The following is a 20,029-nucleotide window of genomic DNA, read 5'->3' as shown; positions in this document are numbered from 1 at the left end:
TGTGCCTGGCTCACAACCCTCCCCTGCCTCCACCTAGCTGTGAGTTTCTCCTTTTGAACTTCAGGCTCCTTAGGTGTAAAGAGAACATGCTGCTAAGATCTACCTGACAGGATTGTTGTGGGTGAAATGGAAATCTTATATGAGGGGATGCTTTGTACTCCATTAGGTGCAGTCATTAAGCTGAGGTAGAAAGGACCCCGTGACCTGATGGATGGGGGTGGGAAGGAAAAATCTATTTTACTCTCCTGACAGACCCAGACAGCAGATGACAGGGATGCAACTCCAAAGGAGAGGCTAAGTTCCACAGGAAAACATCAGCAATACTCCCAACCCAGAACTCCTAAATTGGGCTTTTGTTTTTCTCTCCGTCTCTGTTATTAACTACTACATAAAAAAACAAAACAAAAAAACACCATTGCCATCGAGTGCTTTCCAACTCATAGTGACCCTATAGGACAGAGTAGAACTGCCCCATAGGGTTTCCAAGGAGCGCCTGGTGGATTCAAACTGCCAACCTTTCGGTTAGCAGCCGAACTCTTAACCACTACACTGCCAGGGTTTACAACTACTACATGCTTTTTGCAAAAAATTCAGAATAAGAAGCATAAGTTTCCCTTCTTTGTCTTCCTTCCTCCAAATCTACTCCCTTCTTCCAAGGAGACCGCTATTAACTGTGAGGTCATGTCATATCCTTTCTTATGTATATTTAAACATATTAATTTTTTTCTACAAAAATGGGTTTCAGTATAATTTTGTGATTTTTTTGTTCATTTAACAACATACCATACATGTTTTTTCATGTCTAAATCTGATTTTTTATATGCTAGATTTTTTTCTTACAGTTTTTTTAAATTGTACTTTAGATGAAGGTTTACAGAATAAATAGTTTCTCATTAAACAGTACACATATTGTTTTAAGACAATGGTTAACCTCACGACACGTCAACACTGTCCCTTCTGAACCTTGGGTTCCCTATTACCAGCTTTCCTGTCCCCTCCTGCCTTCTAGTCCTTGTCCCTGGACTGTTGAGCCCCATTTGTCTCATTTTGTTTTATGGGGCTGTCTAATCTTTGGCTGAACAGTGAACCTCAGAAGTGACTTCATTACTGAGTTAAAAGGGTGTCCGGGGGCCACACTCTCAGGGTTTCTCCAGTCTCTGTCAGGCCAGTTATGCTAGATTTTTTTATTAAAGTAGAGAAAAAAAGTTAATGAAAATTAAAAATTGGTTCTTATAAATAAAAGATGAACCCTTCCTTCTGACATTGCTCAGCCCCCTTTTCTCTGGGAAGGGCTCAGGCCCCCAGCAATGCCAGCCTGAGGCCTCACCTTTTCTCTCCAAGACCTAACGTGCACCTAAGTCCCCACTTACATAATTCTATTCCTCAAGTGTTCTGTCTTGCCTTTCCCCTTGGCTCCTGTAGCCATGTTTGCCTCTGAGACTCAGCCAAAAGCCTCATAAAGAACATCGTTGGCCTCTGCCACTCCATAAGCAAAGAAATGGCAGCATCACATTTCAGAGAAAATGGTAACGAGTGGGCACAAATCCATAGGTTACTATTTCTCTAGAAAATCTTCCAGACAGCCAAGCAGGGAGTTTGGGGAGTTGTACCAATGTGTACTTTTGGGGCACCTCATTTTAAAGATCTGGTATTGTCACTGAAGGGACTTTTTCTCTGAAAAGACCAGAAACTCTCATCTTTATCTCTAGTTAGCAATTTCCTCCCGAGTTGTAATGAGGGGAGATATCAATCCCCAAGGCCTGGGATGGATCCCCTGCAATGTTGCACTTTGCAGAACCCCAGGCCATGGCCCTCTGCACTCTGTCTGGAAAGATCAGAGGTTCTGAGTCACCAGGGCCAGAGAATGTGACTCAGCTTCCTGACCCAGAGTGGAAGAGTACGGTGTGTTTGTTGCCCACTGTTCACCTGTCAGCAGTCAGCATCCTGTCCACCAGGAAAACACTAGTTCTTCCCAGGAAAGGCTTTGTCTGCAGTGGGAACAAAAACCCCAGTGGACAGAGGCCACTGTGTCATGGAAGAAAACCAGGCTGTGTTTGCAGTGGGAAGCAGGAGCACCTATTTTCTTACTCAACCCTGTCCCCAAAACAAGTAAACAACTGGCTTCCATTTTGTTTTTAAGAGTTTTATGGCTCATTATTACAGGGAAATGGCAATTGATGAATACCAAAGAAGGCATAAAGGAATCATGATTTTTAAGAGGTCCAGTGGGTCCTCTTCCTCCTCTTTCATTCCGGAGGAGCTCATCTGTCAGAGTCCTCACCACCTGCCCCCACAACTCATGCATCCCCTCTCATCCTGGCCTCAATCACAGATCATTTGCTTTTATATTTAGCTCATTATTTACTCCTTCTCTTGTCCCATAGAAAAGTTGAGCTAACTTATAAAAATATACAGAATAAAGGATGGAATAAATGGCCAAGGTAAGCAATGAAGAAGACATGGAAAACCGTAACAGAGCCAGCAATGAGATGAGCATATGGAAATATCTATCATATGATGTTATTCAGTGACTCCAAGTGGGCTGCATATTTGGATTTAACAGTCCTAGGATCCATAGAAAGGAGAGAAATAATCAGGCAGAAGAGGTACATCTGCAGTTCTGGAGAAGATCTTCTTTCTAATGCAGAGACCAGAGGGAGGTGGGTGATCACAGTTCACATTTACTGGGGGTGTGGGTGCAGGGACTAGGTTAAATGCTCTTTCAACATTTCTCATCTGATCCTGACAAATCATGTGGCGTGGACACTATTATGATGCTCATTTTACAGATAAGGAAACTGAGAATTTGAGAATAAGTTAAGAACTTGCCCCAGACCACTGAGTTAGTCAATTATAGAAATGAGATTCAAATCTAGGCTGTCAGGCTTCAAATCTGGGTACAGAACGAAGCTCACCCAACAGAGCAGCGGATGGCCCAAGAAGGCATTTTCTGCAACAGATGTGCTAGAGATTTTTGTAAGGCTATGTCTCCTTACCTCTCTCAGTGCAATGCCTTAATATAAGCACAAAAGCATAAACCCAGTTGAAATTGAGTGAAAGCAATTCCTTGGACCAAAACAGTCTTGTCAATGTGCTTAGTTCTTTGGTGACCTAATTTCTTTCTGTGTGGATATGTACATATTGCAGATTCCATCAGAAAGTAGATCAACAGGTATTTTCTCAAACCACAGTCAGTCATTCTAATGCATCCCAAACCCACTGTAGTGTGATTTATTTATACCCCAGGAGAAAATCTAGGCTCATGTTTTTGGTCTTCCCTCTCCTATGCCTACTCCCCTCTACACAGGAAATACTCTTACAGTTCACCAGGACAACTGAACACACAATGATGATCTCTGTTAAGGACATCTAAAGGACAACTTCACCTACCTTGTGTTTCTTTTCTTCAAACCCATTCTTTATGAAAGGTTTTAGGTATTGGGTATTCCCTCTATTCAAGACCTTATACCATTCAAACTTTCAGCATCCACAGGCCACTTCAAGCTAATGCAGACCACCAGTTTTAGGTAAAAATTCATCATAATTCTTAGTAATAAAAACATGTTATTTTAAAAAAAGTTTTTATTCAAACACACACAAATGTAAACAATAGTATTATGAGCTTCTAAGTATCCAATGCTCAGCTTCAACAATTATCGACGCATGGCCAATTTTATTTCAACACTACTCCCATCCACTTCCTCTCTTCCATGTTATCTTGAAGCAAATCCCAGACATCATATCATCCATCCATAAATATTTCAATATGTGTCTCTAGAAGATATGAACTCTTTTTTTTGAACTATTGTTGAAAGAAAAACAAGATCATTATCACAAGGCCATTATCACAACGAAAAGTATTCATAAGAATTCCTTAATATCCTCAAATATTAAAATACATCAAATTTCCAATTATCTCAAAAATGTTTTAAGGTTTTTGTTTGAATCAGAATCCAAATAAGGCCCACACATTACCCTTGGATATAACATTATTTTAAATAGCACTGATTAGTTCGCACATCTGTTAGAGGACATAATTTGCAGTCTATCCCCAAGGTATGCCTTCGATTCGATGATGGGCCTGGTTCCATATTCCACCAATTCTTCTTTCCTTACCCTTTATTTTTACTAAATTAAATAATCCCAACAGTTACAGGTCATTGGAAACAGTTATCAAGTGTCCGATGTCTCTTTCCCATGGCTACGGATTCAGAAATTAGAGATTTCTCAATGAAACCTACTTTTGGCCCTCCATCAGATGCTAAACCAATCACAAAGCACATTGAAATCTGGGAGGATGCATGCTGTAACTTGGGAGATGGAGGCAAATGCGTCCCCCTCACCCACCTTGGCTGTCTCCAGCTCTGGAAAGCACATCTCCAACATTACCAAACCAAAAAACCAAACCCAGTGCCATCAAGTCAACCCTATAGGACAGAGTAGAACTGCCCAATAGGGTTTGCAAGAAGCAGCTGGTGGATTCAAACTGCCAGCCTTTTGGTTAGCAGCCAAGTTCTTAACCACTACACCTCCAGGGCTCCTCCAACATTACAGGTTATTTCTAAACTATGCCCAGTAGTAGAATAATCTCCTCCTTTTAAAATGAAATCAAGTATCAGATATTGGGAAAGAGTCTAACTACAGTTGGAGCAGATTAGACCTCAACTTGGTCTTAAGAAGACAATCTGATTTCTTGAATCCAACTAATTATTTTTCCTTTTAAGATGGGCTGAGTTTTCCTTTGGACTCTACAGGCCAATGCCAGAATTGACAAGGTATCAGAGACAAATCACCAGTGGACTTGCCATGATAAGGAAAGTCAAATTTTCCTCGAACGCCGTGGAAAGTGGTGGAAAGGGGACCAGACTGCACTGGAAAGTGCAGTTAGGAGGACATGGCAGATGTCCAGGCAGGAGGCAATGAGCCCCTAGAGTGGGGTGTGTGCAGGGGCAGATAAAAGAGGAGGGGGAGGTATGAGAAATGAAGAGAAGAATGGAGGGGACTTGGGGGCTGATTGAATGTAGGGAATAAAGGCAGAAGGGGAAGGAGTCTGCAACAACATTCATGCTTCTGACTCCAGCACAGGAAGTTTGTAAAAAAAATAAAATGGAACCAAAAAAACCCTAATACACACCTATATGCGCACACACACAGAAGGAATCCTCTTCCAAACTGTCCATGGCCCTGGGATGGAAAGAGTCAGCTGATCTGAGAATAGGAAAACATACCTGTTATGGATTGAATTGTATTCCCCCAAAATGTGTGTCAACTTGGCTAGGCCATGAGTCCCAGTATTGTGTGATTGTCCACCATTTTGTCATCTGATGTGATTTTCCTATGTGTTGTAAATCCTACCTCTGTGTTACTGAGGCAGGATTAGAGGTAGTTATGTTAATGAAGCAGAACTCACTCTACAAGATTAGGTTGTATCTTGAGTAAATCTCTTTTGAGATATAAAAGAGAGAAGCAAGCAGAGAGATATGGGGACCTCATACCACCAAGAAACTAATGCCAGGAGCAGAGCATGTCCTTTGGACCCGGGGTCCCTGAACTGAGAAGCTCCTAGACCAGAGGAAAATTGATGACAAGGACCTTCCTCCTGTAGAGCCTACAGAGAGAGAAAGCCTTCCCCTGGAGCTGGTGCTCTGAATTCAGACTTCTAGCCTACTAGACTATGAGAGAATAGACTTCTGTTTATTAAAGCCAATGACTTGTGGTATTTCTGTTATAGCAGCACTAGATAACTAAGACAATACCCGTGTGAAATATTCTCCTTGTAGTTATAGCTATGGTTCCAACACTGGCTGCACAGTATAATCACCCGGGGAATTTTAAAAAGGCCTATGCCCAGGCCAGTTGAATCAGAATCCCTGGGTATTTTCAAATCCCCCAATCCCTACCCTCTCCCTCCCTGCAGGTGATTCTAATGTGCAGCTAGGGCTGAGGACCACTGGACTATAGCATGGACAACAAGGGCTACTTCAGCAGAGGATCAGTAACCTGCTTGTTCCAAAACCTGTAGGACTCATTCTTGGAAACATTCACAGCTTGAAGCTTGGTTTGGCTCAGGTTGGACCCCTGGAGCTTGGATGACAGAAATGACCTGACCTTTGGAACTCATTGGTCTCCAGTGAAAAGAGGGAGGCAGGGAGAGGGGAAGCCTGGCAAGGACTGGGAAAGAAGGGAGCACAGTGTCGGGCACACGCTTCTGTCTGCCTGTGGAAGGCAGCGGTTCTCATACCTATGTGCATCATATTCACACTGGGATATTTGTCAAAATGCAGATTGCTGGGAGCAATTAGTCCAAGGGACTAACGGACCACACGTACCACAGCCTACATGACTCCAAGACCAGAAGGACTATATGGTGCCCAGCTACCACTACTTACCGCTATGACCAGGATCACAGTAGAGGATCCTGGACAGAGCGGGAGAAAAATGAAGAGCAAAAAATCAAATCCATAAAAAAAGACCAGACTTACTGGCCTGGTACAGACTGGAGGAACCCCTGAGGCTATGGCCCTAAGATACTCCTCTGACTTGGAACTGCCACCCCTCTGACTTGGAACTGCAGCCATTCCTGGAAACAACCTTGCAGCCAAACAATAGACAGGCCTATAAAATAAACAATAACACCCGGAAGAACATGCTCCATAGAACAAACAATTATATGAAACCACAAGGGCAACATTTGCTCAGAAGTAAAGATGAGAAGGCAAGAAGGGGTAGAAAAACCAGACTAAAGGAAACCGGGAACCCAGTGCAGAACTGGGGAGAGTGCTGAGACAGTGCAGGGACTGCAACCAATGTCATGGAACATTTTCTGCACACTTTGTTGAATGAGAAACTAATTTGCTCTGTAAACTTTCACCTAAGACACAATATTTAAAAATGCAGATTGCTGGGCCCCACTTCCTGAGTCTGAAGGTCTAGAGACGTGGCCTAGGAATCCACATTTTAACAGGTCCCCAGGTGACTGACAGGGTTCACAGAACAAACACTGAGAATCACTGAAAGAAGCCTGCAGAAGCAAGTCTGCGTGCCCTCTCCAGTGGGCATGTGCAGGGCAGGGATTCCTTTGTTAATTCTGGACCCTGCCCCTGAAGAGTCTGAGGTGGTGCCAAGCAATCAGTGTTGGAAACTATTCCAGCACATTGTCCAACTGGGAGCCCCCATGGAAAAGTGACCTACCCCACATTTTCTTCTTATCACTGAAGGTGGAAGCGAAGCAGGAAGGGCTCTTGGCTCACTTGCTTATTTACATGGGAAGGGAAGAGGGGGGTTTTCCTAAACTGACTACTGGCAGCAAACGCAGGAACAAGAACAGAACTCAAGAAAAGACCTTCAACTTCTTTTGAAAGAAAAGTGGTCCCTGATCTGCAGCATTAGCATCACTTGTTAGAAATCCATAATCTTGGGCCCCACCCCAGACCTACTCAATCAGTCACTCTGAGGTGCGGCCCAGCCACCTGTTTCAACAAGCCCTCAGGTGATTCTGATGCTCCCTCAAGCTTGAGAACCAGAGGCTCAGATGCTTCAGTGATCTTGGGATAAGGAAAGTTTCCCCACTTCTCCTGGCCATCACCTCAGGTCCCTTTGGGGGCAGAGAGGCTGCATGGCACCCCTCCTCCTCTAGCCGCTAGTGATTGTGAAGGTGCTGCATGACATGGGACTGCTGCAACCGGAGGAAGGGAAGCCAAGTTCCGGACAGCTGTCACCTGCCCGAGCTGCTCTCTGGCTGACTCCAGCTTTGTTTGTGTTTTCTCTAAGCCCGGCCAGTGGCTGGGGCAGGGGCCTTCCCTATTCTAAAGGAAGGGCACCTGGGACCCTAATCCCCACAAAAAGCTCTGGTTTAGGAGCCCCAGGGACTAGTCCCACTGCCCTCCCTAAAAAAGCATGGGATACAGCCCAGGAGAAACCAGGCATGTCCCCAGGCTCCCCTTTTCCTGGCCCAGGGAAATGCTTTCTCTTCTCCAGGGCTGCAAACCAGTTCGTTCAGGTTCAGACCCCTGCTGAGAATTTGCATTTCCACTCCAGATATACTGAATCAGAATCTACAGTTTAACAAGATGCTCAGGTGATTCTTACGTATAATAAATTTTGAGAACCACTGTCTACTAGTGGTTCTCAAGAATTGGTCCCTAACCAACAGCATTAGCATTGCCTGGGAACTTGTTAGAGATGCAAATTATTAGCAGGGGTTCAAACCAGTTTGAATCCTTACTCTTCTCACAGGATGCAGAGGCAAATACTGTCCGAGGCAGACTGCAACCAAATGGCAAGCCAAAAGCCCTCCTTGGACAAAGACAATGTCAACGCTGGGACCCCACACTTCTAGAAAACAGGGTCAGGGCTAGGGAGGCTGAGGCACAAAGGTGAGGACTGGCCCAGTGGGGCAGGGCAAGCTCCTCAGTTCTTTCTTTTCTAAACCCAGTGTCTTAGTTATCTAGTGCTGCTATAACAAAAACACCTCAAGTGGATGGCTTTAACAAACAGAAATTTATTCTCACAGTCTAGCAGGCTAGAAGTCAGAAGTCAGGGTGCCAGCTCCTGAGGAAGGCTTTCTCTCTGTGCAAGTTCTGGGGGAAGATCCTTGTCATCAACCTTCTCCTGGTCTAGGAGCTTCTCAGCACAGGGACCCCAGGTCCAAAGGACACACTCTGCTCCCAGAGCTTCCTCTTGGTGGTATGAGGTCCCCTATCTCTGCTTGCTTGTCTCTCCTTTTATCTCTTTTAAGATAAAAGGTAATGCAGGCCACACCCCAGGGAAACTTCCCTTACATGGATCAGGGCTATGACCTCAGTAAGGGTGTTGCATCCCACCCTAATCCTCTTTAACATGACCTTAACCTAATCTTGCCTCATTAACCACAGGCAGAGATTAGGATTTGCAACACATAGGAAAATTACATCAGATCACAAAATGGAGGACAACCACATAACACTGGGAATCATGGCCCAGTCAACTTAACAGGTATTTTTGGGGGACACTATTCAGTTCATGACAACCAGTTTTGGACCTCTTCTAAGCATTCTGATCAAGGAGAAAGACTAACATGCTCTAAGAAGAGAGTCACCAGGATCAGGGCTAACCCATACCTGTTGTTGGATTCACCACAGCCTTTACAGTAGTATAAGAGAGGTCACAACTTTGGAGCAAAATTCAGGGACTCACTTGGTTAAATTAAAAGCACAATTTTATTGTATTTTCTTGTCAAACAACTTTACTTGAGGCAACAACTGAAGGAGAATTTAGTATCACACTTGGAGGGAAAACATACCAAAAAATCCTTAAATTAAAGCCAAACATTCTTTCCAAGGCACCGCATTGGCATTTTCAGACTGACAGCAGAATGAGTGTTTCCATAAAATAAAATCACGAGTCCCAAGTCTGCCTTTGAAGGCGTTTCCCACTTCCTTTCCATTTCTCAAGGCTCAGGGGACAATGCTCGTGGCCTTTCTCAGGGCCAGGTAGCCGGTGACAACATCGGACGGCAGCCTCCGGATGTAGGAAAACTCTTCGATGGTGCTGAAGCGCAGCTTGCTCTGGGGGTCCGTGTAGTTGGCCTGGGTGAAAAACAGGCACAGTGAAGTGCAGAACATTCAAGTATAACTTTTAAATAGTTACTTTTTTTCCATTTTACTGAAAGTAAAATGTGTCTTCATCATGTCTTCCCGTCACCAAGAGCATTAAATTGCTCACTTTGGCAAAGGCTCATTAATCTTTCCGGATTGAGAAACGCTTCAGGGTGTGGACCGAAGGGAGAAGAATAACCACACCAGACTCTGGACCCTTCTCATGGGCACCTCAAGGGCTATAAGCAACATGTCCAAAACCGCATTCATGATCACCGCCCCTCCCTGCCTCCAAACTCTCTCCTGCTTCTTACAAATGTTCCTGGAGGCAGGGAGTGTGCTCCCACCTCCATCCACGCTTGGCACTCCGACCCCTCCCTGTTACACTCCACCAGTGCTCCATGTCTTCTCCTCTCCAGCTCTTCCACCACCACCCTCCACACCACTTCTGCAGCTCCCCGGACTATATCACGTGCTGGACGGGCCACTCATGCCCATCCTTCACTAGAGGGGAGTGCTGTCCTGCAACTGCAGCCAGAGCCGTCTCTGTAACCTCCAATTCTGATCACGTCACTCCTCAGTATCCGACCTCTCAATGGCTCCTCGCTGCCCTCAGGACAAAGGCCCAAGTCCTCTGCATAGCTCATTGGCTCTGAAAAAAGGCCTGGGCCCTCCTCTTCCCAAGCCTCTTCCTGAGCTGCTCACCCCACTCTGGTTCCAAGCACCCTACCCTCTTAGTCCCTCCCTCCCGCCGTGCCTCATCTGCCCTTTCCCCACGCCTGGCCAACTCTGCTCAGTAACCACCTGTTCATCCTTAGGACTCAGCCCCACAATCACAGCCTCAGGGAAGCCTTACCTGCACCCCCACAGTGGGTCAGACCCCACCCTCCACTTCCACATTACTCCGTAGCTCTCCTGGGATGCTTATCTCTGTTACTTTGAAGTTCATTATCTACAAGACTCTCTGACTGAGGTCTAGGTGATGAAGATCCAGGAGGTAGGAGCCCTGTGGTTTGCTACTCACTGTATCCCAGCTTCTAGTATAGTGCAGAGTATGCAGTGGGTCTTCGGTCAGTGTTTGTACAAGGAATGATGAATGAAAGAACAGATGGATAAGTGAGACCATCACAGAAAAAAGAACCTGTTTCCCACTGACATCAAAATTCTCTTTTGGCCTCTGTTCCCCTAAGTGCAAACAAGAGAAAATAATTCACTTACTATATACCTCAAAGCTTCTGCAGATTTTGAAACATGGGAGTGAGTCATTTTGAGTTCCTTTTAAAAAAACTGTACAAGATGCCATTAAAGTCTAGACAGATAACATCCAATTACTCATATGTGGATCGTCTGCTCTAGAGCTGATCATCTCTGCGCGGACCTAGACTCACAGTAATCCTGTGATTTAATAAAGCGGGGTAGGGGGTTGGCGGCACTCTGTAAAGAAGCAACAAGCTGCAGAGAACTCAGCTGTAGGATTCGCAGGCTCTACGAAGTCTTAGATTCCTCCACTGGGGAGCTCCCTAAGGAATTTAACTTCCGTGTGTCAGGAAAATCAGATTATTCCTAAAAACCTACTACTAATTAAAGCTCTATATAAAATAAAACTATGATTCTTTGGCTTGGTCTAGATAGTACCTTTCTGTACCATACTTCCTTTAATGGCAGTAATATAAGGGAAGGCTTAATTAGAAAAACAGCAACAAGTCCCTCTTGTGGGTGGGCACCTGGCTGTGAGGCAGGTACAGATTGCCTGACTGGCACAGGGGAGGCGTCTGGGGTCCTGAGCGGAAGGAGTGCAGGCCCATGCATCTGGCTTTGATCATCTGTCCTCCATAGACAAACCAGCCCCAGCCTGGCTCCATTTCTGTGGCTGCCTCACTCCCACTACCAAGCTGTGCCGAGCCAGCCCGCCCAAGTTCAGACTTCTCTGCCAGGAAGGCTGCTGAAGAAAGAACATAGAACAGAGAGGCCCTGTGGCACCAGCAAAACTTGAACAGACCGGATCTGACCCAAGAGCCAGTGTCCCGTATTTTGAACAGGAGGAGGATGCCAAGTGACACCCCAGAGTTGGACAAATAAAGACCTTCACTCCCACAGACCTCCATCCTCTGGATTCCATCCCTCAAGCCTGAATGAGGCAAGGGCCACCGTCCCTGAGGGCGGTCAGCAAACAGCCTTGGGCCCCGCTTGCTGCAGGGTGACAGACAGTGTGTTTTCTGGACCTCTGCCAAAGCTTTGCTCACTGCTAACCCTGAGCCACAATTCTTTCCGCAGCTCTGAGGCAGGGCCAAACACAGGTGTGACCTACATGCCTTTCTGCAATGCCCAAACACAGGGGAAACAGTGACTTGACAGGGTGGGAGCAGCTGGCTCAGTGTATACATGAACAGCCTTTGATTTTTAATTATGTAACTTTAAATTATACAAGTAACAGATGAACATATTCTTAAAAACAAAACATTATAGATAAGACTAAAGTCCCCTTTTACCACCGTCTACCATCTAAAAGTCCTTCGCCTTCCCCTGAGGAAACCACTGTTGGCAGGTACCCTTCCAGACTTGTTTAATGTATACCCTCACAAACATATATAAACACACCTGAGAATCACCTGATTTTTTTTGTGTGTGTTGACTTTTACATAAGCGCTACCATGCTGTTGATACTGCTGTGTGCCTTTCAGTCAACAATACATCTTGGAAGTTTATCCATGTTGTTAAATACACCTCTAGCTCATAGAACAGTATGAAAATAGCCCCACTGATGGCCCTTTACCTTGCTTCCAACATTTTGCTACTACAAATAGTCTCTCATAAGCATTTCTGCATGTAACTCCTTGTGCACACTGTTTCTCTAGGGAGCTGCCTCGAAGGCAAATTGCTGAGTCACAGGCTTGCATATTTTTTGCCCCAATAGATGGTATTAAATTGTCTTCCAGAGAAGCTATACCAATGTATATTCCCATCTCAAAACAGCAACATATGAGGACATCCATTTCCCTATGGTAGAGACAATATAATCAAATGTCTTAATTCATTCCCCACTTGATGAGTTAAAAAGGGAATCTCTGGTTCTCTTTAGTTTCGTTTTCTTAATTACCAGTGAGGTTGAATATCTACTTATTGGTCATCTGTATTTCCTCTCCTGTAATTGCCTATTCATATCCTTTATCTTAATTCTTATATACAGTGGGATACGATGTTTTAGGTTATGTACGACAGGACAAGTCCTTTACCAATGGCATAAAGGGGCCTGGAACAATACTTCTCACAATGATTCTCATGCCTACTAACGTGTGAAAACCACTGTGCTAGCAGATGAGCTGCCTGATAATGGTGAGGATAAAGCTGATATTCTAAGGCACCACTCTTCAAGTCTGGTCAAAAACCATGGCTTCCACAAACTCAGCACATAATGGCATAGGGAAAGATTTCCACTTTTGGTCATAAAAGAATAACAGGTACCAGATTAGTTCTTCTGCCATAAACAACTATTTAAACAGGTCAAATGTATGTATGAGACAACTATTTTCAGGTAATAGACAATAGGTAGCACAAGTCTACAACAACGGAGAAAAAGGAAACGCAGTTGAGCCCCATGATCATTCCAACTCTCTGCCTGTGACAATTTCCTGACCTGGTTCAGTGGGCAGAGGGGCTCAAGCACAGCACAGTGGACCCACTGAGCTGAGGAGGCAGAGGTCAGAGTTAGGGGCTACTGAAGTGGCTACAGTTTATATAGCAGGGCACCAGAAGGGAGGGACCTGCACAGGAAGGAGAGAAAATGCCTGGGATGTCCCATGAGTCCATGACCATGGGCTGGGCTACGGATGTCTTATTGGAGAGTGGCTACTTTGGGGTTATGAGAACAGAGACACTGGACGTCTGGCAGTACTGGAAGATGTTGAAGTTCAAGCCCAGCTGAGTGGAGAGATCTCTATAACACACCAGGCACCCAGCTGACACATTAAAAAGGCCACAGCTTAGGAGTGAAGACAATGCCCTAGAATAAGGTCTATTCTTGACAAACCAAAACAAAGCCTAACACTAAACCTCAATGAGATCGGCAGAAAATAAAGAGTTTGGATGTTAAGTCCATCCAAGTTAAAGGCACCTGGGAAACATCTTGGGCTTTTTACAGACCCATCCTAATGAAGTGTAAAAAACTAAGCCTACACCCATTCAGTAACTGAGCTACTGGCCAGAAAAAAAAAAATCAATATTCTTCAGAGAAAGATAACAGAATCTAAAGTTTGTACAATGTAGCTTCTACAACATATATATATATGTGCATATGGATATACACATATATATATAGAGAGAGAGAGAGAGAGAGAGCAGATATGCAAAGAAACAGGAAGATGTGACACTCAGTAAAGAAAAAAGCAGTCAACAGAAACCAGACCCAAGATAAACCAGATGTTGGAGATAGCAGATGGATACTTTAAAGCACATATTATAAATGTGTTCAAGTACTTAAAAGAAAAATACAGACTTAATGACTAAACAGTCTTAAAAGACAAAGAAATCACCAGAACCAGAAACAACACAGATGTTGAAACTACAAGGCTGAAAATTTAAAATAACTACAAAAAATATGTTAAAGAAGCTAAAAGAAAAAACAGAAAACATGCTAGTCCATAAAGGTTATTTCATCAGAGAGGGAAACTATAAGAGTCAAATGGAAATGCTAGAAATAAAAAACACAGTAACAAAGATGAAGCATGCTTTCAGTGGGCTCATCAGTACACTTGGTACAATGAGGAAAAGACTTGAAGACATGTCAATAGAAACTGAACCCAAAGAAATTAAAAACAACAATAACAAGAGAACAGAGCATCCAGGAGTTGTGGGATACTATGAAATGGTTTAACATGCACGTAATTGGAATCCCAGAAGAAGAGAGACAAAGAGAGCAAAAGAAATACTTAAAGAAATAATGGCCAAGAATTGTCCAAATTAACGATAGATATGAAACCACAGGTCCAAGAAGCTCAGAGAACATCAAGCAGGATAAATACCAGAAAAACGATACCTAGACATATCATATTCAAACTGCTGAAAACAAAAGACAAAGAGAAAATCTCGAAGGCAGCCGAAGGGGGAAAAAAAGAGGAACGAAGATAAGAATTGTATCACACTTCTCATGAGAAATCATGCAAGTAAAAAGACAACATTTAAAAACTGACAACGTACAAGTGATGCAAGAAAAAAATTACCAACTCTGATTTCTGTACCCATTGAAAATATCATTCAAAAACGAAGGAGAAATAAAGGCTTTCTTAACTAAACAAAGATGAAGGAACTCATTGCCAGTAGACTTGCTCTACAAGAAATATCAAAGGAAGCTTTTCTGGTAGAAAGACTATGATATCAGATTGCAACCTGAATATACACAAAGAAATGAAAAGAGCTGGAAATGGAATAAATGAAGGTAAAATAAAATTGATTTTTTTTCTTATTTTTATTTCTCTAAAAGATAACTGACTAAAGCAAAAACAACAGCAATGTACTGTGTTTATAGTATAAGTAAACTATGTGACAACAACAGCACAAAGAATGGGAGAGTGGAATTGGAAATAGACTATTATAAGATCCTTACAACACACATCAAGTGGTATGATATTATTTAAACACAGACTCAGAGTATTTTAAAATGTATACTGTAAACATTAGAGGAACCACTAAAACTTTAAAATAAGGATAAGTAATAAGTCAATAGAGAAGACAGACAGAATAATAAAAATGCCCAATTAACCCCAGTCATATCATGAGAAAACCATCAGGCGAACTCCAGTAGTGGGCATCCTACAAAATACCTGATCAGTGATACTCAAACCATTCAAGGTCATCAAAAACAAGTAAAGTCTGAGAAACTGTCACAGCCAAAAGGAGGCTAAGGAGACCTGACAAATAAATGTAATGTAGCATCCTGGATGGGATTCTGGAACAGAAAAGGGACATTAAATAAAAATTAAGGAAATCCGAACCCCCTGAGACTATGGCCCCTGGATACCGTGCTAACTCAGAACTGAAACCACTCCCAAAGTTCACCTTTCAGCCAAAGATTAGACAGGCCTATAAAACAAACAATAACACACTTGAGGAACATGCTTCTTACTCCAAGTATACGAGACCAAATGGGCAACACCTGCCTGAAAACAAAGATGAGAAGGCAGGAAGGGACAGGAAAACTGGAGGAATGGACACGGAGAACCCAGGGTATAAAGGGAAAGGGGGAGAGTGCTGACACATTGTGGGGACTGCAACCAATGTTACAAAACAATTTGTGTATAAATTTTTGAAAGAGAAACTAATTTGCACTGTAAACTTTCACCCAAAGCACAATAAAATTTAAAAAAAATTAAGGAAATCTGAATAATGTATCAATATTGGTTCATTAAGTGTAACAAATGCACCATACTAACGCAAGATGTTAGTAACAGGGAAAAATGAGGTGCAGGGTATATGGGAATTCTCTGTACTACTGTCTCGATTTTTCTGAAAATCTAAAACTATTCTAAAAAATAAAGTCTATTTAAAAATGCTCAACTAAATCCAAAAAAGAAAAAGAAGAAACAAAAAACAAATGGAACAACTGAAAACAATTAGTAAGACTATAGATTTAAATCCAATCACATCAATAATCACTTTACATGTAAATAACCTAAAGATACCAGTTCCAACACAGGTTGTCAGAATGAATAAAAACCAAGACCCAACTATATGCTTCCTATAAGAAATTCACTTTAACTATAAAGCCATAGACAAGTTAAAAGTAAAAAGATCAAAAAAGATATAGCATGCAAACACAAACCGATAAAAGCTGGAGTAGCTATATTAATTTCAAAGTGGACTCCAGAACAATGAATACAAGGGATAAAGAGGGATATTACATAACGATAAAGGAATCAATTCTCCAAAAAGACATAACAATCCTAAATACGTAGGTTCCAAACAACAGAGCTTTAAACTACCTGAGGCAAAAACTGATACCTCTGAAAGGAGAAATGGACACTACTACAGTTGGAGACTCGACACTACTCTAACAGTACTTACCATATTTTAACGCAAATAACGCGTCCCTTCTACGTTTGTTTGCCAACTGTGCCCTCTCCCTGCAAGGTATTTTTGTAAATGCGCTATGCTAATATTTTAATAGCAACATGTAAAAAAAACTGGCATGGCGGCGCTTATAAAAATACTCTCCAGGGGGCGGGCGAGGTTGGTAAACAAACATAGAAGAAGGCTTGTGTTATTTACGTAAAAATATAGTAATAGAACAAGCAGGCAGAAAATCAGTAAGGATTTAGATGACCTGAAGAAAATGCTACAAGTCGACCTAATTAACATTTATAGACTACTCCACCCAACAAGAGCAGAATACACGATTATCAAGTGCAAATGGACCTTCACCAAGACAGACCATTAGTTTTCCATTGCTGCTGTAAGAAACTACTACAGACTTAGTGGCTTAAACAACACAAATTGTTGTTTAAGTAGTTCTGTAGGAGAGAAGTCCAACGTGGGTCTCACTGAGCTAAAATCAACAGGTCAGAAGGGTTGCACTCCTTTCTGGAGGATTTATGGAAATTCTGTTTGCTTGCTTTTTCTAGCTTGTAGAAGGCACCCACAGTGCTTAGGTAGTGGTCCCCTTCTCCATGTTCAAAGGAGGCAATGTTGGATCTCTGTCTCTTTCTTGCATAGTACATCTTCCTCTTCTACTTTGAAGAACCCTTGTAATTACATTGGGCCCACCTGGATATCCAGAATAACCTCCTTATTTTAACATCAGCTGATAAGCAACCTTAATTGCATCTACAGCTTTCATTCCTCTTTGCAACATGACATAAAATATTCACAGATTCCAGGGATGAGGACATGGATATCTATGAGGAGGGGGCATTATTCTGCCTACCACAGGGCTATAACAGGAGAATGAATAAACAAATTGTAGTATATTCATATAATGGAATATTACTCAACAATAAAAAAGGAACTACTTATATATGAAATAACATTAATAAATCTCAAAAACATCATGCTGAGCAAAAAAAAGCCAGACATAAAAAAGTACATACCATATGATTCCATTCATATGAAGGTATAGAACATGCAAAATGAATCTACAGTGATAGAACTCAGGTTTCTGTTTGCTGGGGGCCGGGGTTGGAAACTGACTGCAAAGGGACAAAAAGGAACTCTCAGAAGTAATGGAAATACATCAGTCAAAACTCAACACACTGTACACTTAAAATATGTAAATTTTATCATATGTAAATTATACCTCAACAAAGCTGATTTTAAGAAAAGAAGACACAGGAAGTCATGAAACTATTCCTGAAGTCAAAAGGATGACATCTGTCTATAGAAGAATCCTGATCAAAAGGGGGAAAATGTAGTTCAGAATTTAAAATTCTCATGGACTCCAGACTTTCTGGAGCCATGGAGGCTGGATGAACTCCCAAAACTATTGCCCGGAGATAATCTTTAAAGCTTAAACCAAAAATATCCCCTGAAGTCTTTTTAAAACCAAACAATAGTTTAGCTTAACTAGTAAAATAATGTCTGCCTTAAGCATTACGCTCTTTTAAGTATTATCTCTGTGGGATCAAATTGACAAGAGCAACTCAAAAGATTAGATAGGAAACTTAGGGGGCAGTGAGTTTATTTTAATGAGGGAGGAACAACTCAGGAAAGGAAGGTGAGAATGGTTGAAGAATGTAGTCTGCTCCAAGAATGTAGTTAATGTCATTGAATTGTACATGTAGAAACTGTTGAATCAGTATATGTTTTGCTATGTATATTCGCAACAACAACAAAAAGATGACATCTGACAACCCTTTAGCAACCAAAGAGTTCTCTCTAGAAGACCCAAGAGGCCTGTCTGGAGCTCAGGAGATCAAAACTCCAGAGGCTCTGGTCAACACTGTGTCTCATTGAGCTGTCCAGGGTATTAGGACGCTTATTCTTGAATCTTGGCTGTCTCCGGGCCTGTCCAGGGGTATCAAAAGGACCTCTTCCTACCAGAATCCAGCCCAGCCTGTCCCTGGTTCCCAACACAGCACTATAACCAAAGACAAATGGCAATAAATGCAACTACAGTGACGGTTGCAGGACCCTGCTATCAGGCCTGTTCCTGTACCAGAGTTACACAACTACACTCACACACCCTACCCAGGGCACGCATTTCAGGAAGCAGGATGACCTGAGATTTCACCCATGGGAAGCACTGGATGTGACTCACAGAAGAGAAAGCCAGGAGCCAGCTCGTGGGAGGGGGCAGCCCAGGTGAAGAAATATCTTAAAATCACCCACAAGCGAAAGCCTCCCAACAGGCTAACATGTTTCTCACACTGAAGTCCCCTCGGGGGGCCTTTAGGAGATACATGCCTGAGTGGATACAAACAGAACCCACCACACATACACACCATTTTGTAGTCCCCCCATCCTCCCTATTATTTTCTAGTATCATTGTATTTAATGATCTAGGTTCAAAAGTTTATGGTACATTCTGAGGAGTGTGCTCTCTGGAGGAAAAGCCAAAATATATGACTAATTCAAATAGTATAACCAACATATTTTCCAAGATATAATAAAAACTCAAAAATTTTCCAATGTAAAATTTATATAACTAATTTGGATCAGTTTGCTGCAGAAGTTGGAGTCATACATTTTTATAAAAATGTAAATCATATGAATGATATGTCTGTGAGTTTAAAAAGTGGAGTGCTTCATAATCTCTGAAACTATGAGCAAGAGCCCATCTTTCAAATTTACTAGAGACAAAAAAGGAGTGACAAGGTGAGCTAAAGATGCCTTTACAAGTTTCATGCTTCATTTCTGTCTGCAGATAAAGAAATGAGGCTCTCTGAGATTCAGCGGCTTGCTCAGTTCCCGCTCTCACAGTGACACTGGTGGTTTCCGTGTGGTTTCAGGAGTCACTGGTGAGGGATGGTGAGAAGGTCAGAGGACCAAACCCAAACAGGAGCCAGTGGATAGGCAGGCTCCAGGCTTTTGGTATATTTGGATTCTGTAAAAGGTCTCATTTGGAAAAGAGGTTCTAATGTTTAAGAATATGACCAACACAGCCCAGTAAAACCAAATGAGACTAACGAGGTATAGGAGTGCAGTGACAAGGGCCAGAAGGCAGAAGGGGACAAGGAAACTGGTGATAGGGAACACAAGGGTGAGTAAGGACATTGTTGATGTGTTGTGAGATTGTTAACCATTGTCATAGGGCAACATTTGTAGTAACTGTTAAATGAGAAACTATTTTGTTCTCCAAGCCTTCCTCTTAAGTGAGAATAACAGCACAATTCGAAGAGCGTAGTCAATGTCACTGAACTGTGTATGTAGAAATTTTCGAAACGGTGTATCTTTGGCTATGTGTATTTTCACCAAAAAAAAAAAGGTTGAGAATTTAGAGGGTTAATATGTTGTGGGGTTGTTAACCA

The 20,029-nt window shown here is 42.5% G+C and overlaps 1 protein-coding gene across 3 annotated transcripts in view; it reads right to left on the bottom strand.

The window, feature by feature from the left end:
- Positions 1-9,176: 9,176 nt before the first annotated feature.
- Positions 9,177-20,029, bottom strand: part of INO80C (INO80 complex subunit C) — a 28,243-nt gene continuing 17,390 nt past the window's right edge. For 2 of the 3 annotated variants that reach the window (XM_004380915.2, XM_023735447.1), the window contains exon 5: positions 9,177-9,566. In XM_004380915.2, the coding sequence (XP_004380972.1) occupies positions 9,435-9,566 (132 nt within the window). In that variant the 3' untranslated portion in view covers positions 9,177-9,434. Of the gene's footprint in view, positions 9,567-17,653; positions 17,753-20,029 lie in introns of all 3 variants that reach the window. The other variant, XR_002824783.1, reaches the window with a different exon arrangement.

This window comes from Trichechus manatus, unplaced genomic scaffold, assembly GCF_000243295.1.
Source record: "Trichechus manatus latirostris isolate Lorelei unplaced genomic scaffold, TriManLat1.0 scaffold00078, whole genome shotgun sequence".
In the NCBI taxonomy this organism is placed as follows: domain Eukaryota; kingdom Metazoa; phylum Chordata; class Mammalia; order Sirenia; family Trichechidae; genus Trichechus; species Trichechus manatus.
This window is presented reverse-complemented; position numbering and strand designations above follow the sequence as displayed.